Raw genomic sequence first — 6937 nt, 5'->3', positions numbered from 1 at the left:
CCTCAGTTCTCCGGAACTTCTGTTTCTATGTTATGGGGTAGGGACACAACATTAGTAACAAAGAAACAGAATTTCCCAGAGGATGAGGCCCAGAAATCAGGATTTTAAAAAGATTCCCAGGTGATTCTAATGTGCAGCCACTGTTATGGGGAAGGGAGAGAGAAACATCAATGATGAGTCATTGATCGGCTGCCTCCTGCATACCCCACACTGGGGATCTAGCCGGCAACCTGGGCATGTGCCCCAACCCAGCCTTGAACTGTGACCTCCTGGCCAACCACGCCAGTTGGGCGGGTTTGGTTTTTTCTTTTTTAAATTTATATTTAAAACTTACAGAAAAATGGCAAAAAACAGCGCCAAGAACGCCCTTACTCAGATGCACTGTTTACGTTTGGCCCCACTTCGTACCTACAGGGAAACACCTTGAACCACGGAGGGGCAGGTGCACACATTGGGCTCCTGCGCCCGGAATAGTTAGTTCCCTGCGGATTTTCTAAGGACATTCAGAGAACACGGGACGCACTCTCACCGGCCACAGTGCGTCTACCAAACTCGGGAAAGCCGCGGCCACGCTGTGCTCCAGCCGATCCACTGGCCATGTGCAGCTTTTCCCAAATGTCCTCCAGTCCTTCCCCTAGTCCAGAGGCAGTGGTGCCTGTACGTCCTGCACGGAGCTGTTATACCCGGCATCTTGGGAAAACTCCCACAGCGAGGGCTGGGAGCCTTTCAGACTCATTGGCAACCCCCCAGCCACCCTGCAGAAAGGCAAGGTGACTTCCTTCCATTGAACAGGACCCCCGCCGGCCCCTCCCTCCAGCCGGCGGGGGACCCCAGCTCCCTCCCTGCCAAAGGCCTCTCAAGACAAGTGGCCTCTTCACCGAGCACAGACCACGTTCTGCTTCTGGCCTCCTACTGATGACAGGGCACAGCCACCCTCTTCCCACCGACTCCCTCCACTGTGCAGTGAATGGTTGCCACAGTTATGACAACGGCTGGGCCAGGAGGACTGTCCGTGCTGTCACTCAGCCGAAGTCCCCCAACACTGGAGAAGGGGGGAGAGGTAGGCAGGGCCCAGCGCACTCAGACCCCCCTATGCTCACCGCCACAAAGCTGGATAAATCTGCGTAAGACGATGGAGAACTGGCCCAGCGTGCTATCCAGCCCATGCCTTCCCCTTTCTGTTCCAAACTGTCCCCATTCTTCACCTCTGTGCGTGTCTTACTAGACCTCTGCTGTCCGATAGGGTAGCCTCTAGCCCCAGGTGGCTATTTAAATTAACATTAAAAATGCAGGTTCTCCATTACACTAGCTACATTTCAAGGGATTAACTGCCACGCAGGGCCAGTGGCTTCTGTAACAGACAGCGTAGGTACAGAACGTTTCCATCACCACAGAACGTTCTAGTGCACAGCACGGCACCGTCCTCATCCAGGCCACCTCCCCCTGCTCCCCTGCTGCCCCTCAATGAATCCCATTCTCCATGCAGCAGTTACGTGGACCTTAAAACACAAAGACCTGCCCTCTCCTCCCAACTGAAACACCTTCAATGGCTCCCTATTGCCCTTTATTAAAACCCAAACATCTCCTGTGGTCCACATGACCTGGGCCCACTAGTCCTGACCTCATCTCCCTCCTCCACACCCCTCACTCACTGAGGTCCAGCCAAGGGGGCCTCCTCTCAAACCCACCAAGCTCTCGGGCCTCAGAGCCTCTGCACTTGCTGTTCCCCATACCTGGAATGCTTTTCCCTCGTGTTCTCCCCATTTTTCTAGCGTTTTCTTTTCAAGCATTCAGACTGACTGTCCACATTATTTCCTTTGCCTTCTTTCTACTTCTATGTAATAACACCACCACCCTACACCTTATGTACCTTTCCGGGTGCTTCTGCCTGTAAATTATTAAGACACACCCTGACAGCAACCCTCTGAGGAGCTAGTCAGGGAACTTAGGAACATTCCCACTGATACAAAAAAAACTGAGTTTCAGAGAAGTGAAGTAACCTACCCCTGGTCACTGCATCAGTGACCGAGCCAGGACTCCGCCCGGCTCCTTAAATCCCAAGTCCCGTGTTCCTTCTGCAAAAACGCAGCGACACGCTTTCTTGCTTCTGTGCAAACATCGTCCTGGGCCTCTACGGTGCACGATACGGTTCATAATTGTGGCGTAACACACGCACGCTCATTCCCTTTCAGACACGTGGCTGCAATGGCCACGTTGTAAAACGGGGCCTACTGTTCCCACGTCTCTCTTCATCTTGCCTGGTGCAAAGTCCACCGCCCTGTGTGTCCACAGCCTGTCCTCATACGTGTGCTGTTTACTGCCTGTGTCCCTGTGGACTGGAGGCACCCTGAGGGCAGGGCCCACGTCTGTCCTTAAATATTAACTCCTGGTGCCCGGCAGGCGTCCAGTCGGTATTGGCTGGTTGAAGCTGTTCACCTCTTGTCACGCCGTGGAGACCAGGGCTGAGGGGCGCCGGAAGGTTTGCCGAGTACGTGATGGTCCCAGCAGTTGATGAGGGCAGAAGTCAGACGGCCCTGGGTTAGAGGAGGAAGTCGGGCCAAGCTGACTCCCCCCGAGACTCTGCCCTCGTTGTCACCTCTTCGAGAGGCTCGTGCCCAGGTGGCAGCATGGCTCGGTCCCTCCTTTCCGTCAGGTCTGCAGGAGGGTCACCGTCTCCAAGAGAACTGCTCTGAAACAGCCTCCTTCCCAGTGGGTCCCACGACCAGCTGTGGCTTTTTCTTCTGGGTTTTTGTTTGTTTGTTTGGTCTCCCCGTGAGGACAGGGGCCATCTCTGCTACAAGGCGCACCTCAGCCCTGGTCTCTGCTACACTGGCGAGCTCAGTTCCATTGGTGAATGAATGAACAAATGGATGAGTGAGTGAATGAAGTGCAGTGATGGTCCCCGAGGCTTTGGGCGTTTGCAAGGGCACCGCACTTGCATCACCTCTGTTCATTTAAGCAGCCACCCCGGGAAGTAAGCCTGGCGGGGAGGGTTCTTCCTGTTAGGAGACCACGTGGCTGAGGGGGCATTTTTCAAGGTCAGAGACAGGCTCCCTGGGAGCTGGAGCACCAACTTAGTCCCCAAGCCCAAGGTCAGCTGCCTGCCAAGCCACTCTAAAAGCACCAGTTCTCCCAGGAAGCCTTCTCCAGCCTTCCCAATTGGAAATTAACCTCTGGGCCGCAGTTTCCTCATCTGTGAAATGGACATGTGAGAAGCAAGTGAGCCTTGTTGAGAGTAACAATAAAAATGGTCATCATATGCCAGGCCCCATTCAGAGCCCTTTACCTGCATTGACTCATCATTCCTCACCATGATCCTATAAGACAGGGCTGTTGTTATCACATCTTATGGACGCAGAAACTGAAACACAGAGAGGCGAAGGGACTTGTCCACGGTCACAGGGCTCACAGGAAGCTTTGTAAATGACAGAAGACCACGGGGAGGACTACTGGGGTGCCTCCCTCTCGCTCCATCCCAAAGGATAGGGAGCTGGCCTAACCCGACAAACTCCAGCCCTGACCAGGTGAGGTAAAAGCTCCCAACACAGGAATCTCAAGAAGAGAGGGATTCTGGGAGGAGATGGGCAGCCAGCCCAGGTCCCAGCTCCTCCTCCGGGCTGCCTTCCTGTCTTGACTGTGTCTGGCTCGGCTTTCCCCAGGCCTCAGAGTGGGCCTCCACTCTGCAGGTGATAGACTTCCGGGTGCTGTTGACCTCTCGTCTCCTTGGGAGGGGCAGGGTGTCCCGGACGCCTCCCGTATGAGTCAGGAGGGCCAGGCTGCCCGCAGACTCATGCTCCATGACTTTGGTACCTTCCCTCTCTGGGCCTCAGTTTTCTTATCTGGAAAAGGGGGTGATAACCCTGCTCCTGGTAGGATGAGCAATGCTGGGCAAAAGGTGAGGGACTGCTACTATGGTTACTCCTGAAATAGATCAGGGTCCTGGGGGCAGGGGGTGGGGAGAGCAGGTTCTAACCCTGGCTCTTTAGACCCACAAGCTTTATGGGGCCCTCCACCCACAACATGGTATTACCCTCCCCATTTACACCTGGTAATGCCAAGGCTTAAAGGGGCCAAGTCCCCTGTCTACGGGCATACAGGTGTTCCACTCTGGCTTCCGCAGATGGGCCTCAGATGTAAAAAAAAAAAAAAAAAGCCTTGAGTTTTGTGCAAAAGGAGACGTTTGTTTCAGGCGAGGCAAGGTCTGTGGGGCAGGCAGGAAGTGAGGCTCTCGCCTCGCCTCACGAGAGGGTATTTCCTTTGTGGGAGGGAGCTTGGCTGTGGTTGTCATCTCTCTGGGCAGGGGTCTCTAAGGCGTGGCGCTGGTTGAGGAGAGAGGGAGTCATCGGGCCACGGTGGTCCCCAAATCGGCTGGAGGACAGACACAGGGCAGGTGGGTCCCAGCTCTGGCCAGGGCGTTGGCCAGGGGATGGCTGCCGGCAGCACGAGAAGGGGAAGCTGCCAGAAAAGGAACCCACTCTCACTAGTGCTCTGGGGCCTGCCACCTGCACGTCCTCCCCGGAGCCTGGAGCAGCTGGGGCCCGGGCAGTGCCAGCCTGCGGCCCAGAACCCGGTCTGAGGACCCACCGCTGCGGCTCCCCCAGCCTCCTCGCTCCTGGCTCCTAGACAACGCTCTGGTCCCTGATTCCCCGTCTGCCCCACACCTTTCCTCGTGTTCCCATCTCAGGCTACGAAGGAAGCCACAGCTCCCCACCTCCTGGGCAATCGCCACCCCATCTCGTGACGCCCCAGCCCTGAGCCCCACCCCGAGGCCCAGACAGCTCCGTCTCTGGTTGGTGTCTTAACCTCCTACGTCGCCCCCGCCCCCGCTCCCCCCTGCCCAGGAAACTTCAGACCTCACCGCAGCTTCCGTTCTCTGAGCGTGTCGGGGCTGCGGGCGAGGCTGACAGGCCCCGGGTGCTCGCAGCAAAGGTCAGGGTACCCAGCCATTCTGATAACTCGGACGCAGCTTCCCCATCCCTCCTGAAGTAGCTCTTAGAGCAAATCCTTTCCTAAAGCAACTAGACGCTTCCCAGAGCCTTCACGTGACGACCGACCCTGACCTGGGTCTCGAGCATCTCTCTCTGGCCCAGGCCAGAAAGGCCAGAAGCGGTCCCTGCGCTGGGTCTGACGGGAAGGCAGTGGGAACCGTGAAAGAACTGGGGACTCTGAGAGGAGACGCCCTGAGGGCAGAGGCAGGAGGAGAGACACACGACTCCCCTGGACTCTCCCTGTCCCACCAGCACTCCACCCGCCACGTGGGGTTAAGGAACCTGCCCCTCCCTGGGTCCCAGACAGAAACGTGTGAAACGAAAAGTGTCCCAAACAGTGTGATCTTTACTGCTCTTTGCGGCCACACCCTTGGGAATTCCTCTGAAGCCTTTAGTAGCAGAGGCACATACATCCCCGTTCTGGGGGCAGCCCCGCGGGGCCCTCATCCAACAAGAAGGGGAGGTCCTTAGAGCCCACTGCAGGGAGGGCGGGGGGGGGGGGGGGTTTACACCCAAAAAAAGCCTGCCAGAAGTCAGTAACCCAGGAGCGGTCTGGGGCTGGGAAAGGCCAGCCCTATCCTGTCAGGTTCAGGTAGAAGGAGAGATGTTACTGACAGCTTGGCAAGGGAGGCAGGGTCTGGATTTTGGCTCCACCCAAGGCCAGTGGGAGACGTCACCTCACACACACTAGGCTTCCTTGGGGAGGGGGCACCCGATGACAGGGTTCCACGCAGCTCACTAAACACTGACTCACAGAGGCTGCGTATCCTGACCTTTGCTCCCCAGTGTTTATTCAGTCCAGAGGCGAAGAAGGAAACTCCCTGAGGGGAGGCAGCCCCCCCTCCCCATCCAGTGCCACTCAAGTCCTCTCATTGGCTGGGCTCCCCCACCCATCCCCCAGCAACAGGCCTCCTATGGCGATGGCAAGGCAGGCAGCACGAACCCACTAGCAGCTGCAGGTGACAGAACCTCACCCCGGCATTCCCTAGAGCTGGGTTCCTTCCTCAGCGCCCGGTTTCTTCCAGGGAACCAGGAAGGCACAGAATCCTAGAAGCTCAAACAGGAGACCACCAAATCCCAGGATCACCCCAGGTGGCCCCAAGAATCCCAGAAGCGTGGGAGTCAAAATGTCTCCTGGAGCCTCGGGCTGTCGGCCAAGGATCTTGGGGGTCACAGGCTCGCTCTCATCTGTGGTTCAGAGTATTCCGGAAGCATCGGACCCCGAGATGCAGCCCAGCCCCAGGGGACCCACATGTGCAGCTCGCAGAGCCTTAGGCGACCACAGCAGGTCCCACCCCAAGCAGAAGGGAGCCCGTGGTTTTCTAGAAACAGGAGAGGAACCCAGCCGTGGGCTCTCAATACAGCAGGGCTGGGTGGTGGCCAGAAGCTCATCTCGTCCAAACACCCTCCTTTTACATACGGACGGGGCGACCGGGGTCCTCTATGCCGCCAGGCCCGCCCCCCCTCCCCGGCCAGGCGGTGGTCACCGGCTCCGGGCCAGCACCGCGCCGCTGCCTCCAGGAGGGATGGGCTGTCAGGGCCTCGCGGAGCTGGCGGCCGGGATGCGGCCGGGGATGCGGGATGCGGCGGGGATGCCCGGGCGGGGAACCCCCGGGCCGCCCCGACCCTCGGCGCGCAGGCGCACTCACCGGCGGTGTCGTAGAGGTTCAGGGTCACCTCCTTGTTGCCCACCGTGACGCTGGCCGTGTACTTCTCGAACACGGACGGGGCGTAGTGCTGTCGGAGAAGGGGCAGGGTTGGTGCCCAGGAGCGCGGCGGGGTCCCGGGGTGCGCTGGGCTCCCCACCTTCCACCTTCACCCCATCCGGCTCGGGTCCCCCCCCCCCGCACCCCCCGCACACACACCGCTAGGCGCCGGGAATTCCCTGAAGGGTGGGCCCCAGGGGGTGGCACCCCTTCTGGGGCCCCCAAGGAAACCGGTTACACTAG

At 58.4% G+C, this 6937-nt stretch overlaps 1 protein-coding gene across 1 annotated transcript in view; it reads right to left on the bottom strand.

The window, feature by feature from the left end:
* RHOF (ras homolog family member F, filopodia associated) overlaps positions 1-6937 on the bottom strand; it is a 10801-nt gene that overhangs the window by 3587 nt on the left and 277 nt on the right. The window contains exon 2 of the mRNA XM_006104987.3: positions 6638-6801. Within this exon, the coding sequence (XP_006105049.1) occupies positions 6638-6801 (164 nt within the window). The remainder of the gene's footprint in view (positions 1-6637; positions 6802-6937) is intronic.

This window comes from Myotis lucifugus, unplaced genomic scaffold (genome assembly GCF_000147115.1).
Source record: "Myotis lucifugus unplaced genomic scaffold, Myoluc2.0 scaffold_626, whole genome shotgun sequence".
NCBI classification, from domain to species: domain Eukaryota; kingdom Metazoa; phylum Chordata; class Mammalia; order Chiroptera; family Vespertilionidae; genus Myotis; species Myotis lucifugus.
This window is presented reverse-complemented; position numbering and strand designations above follow the sequence as displayed.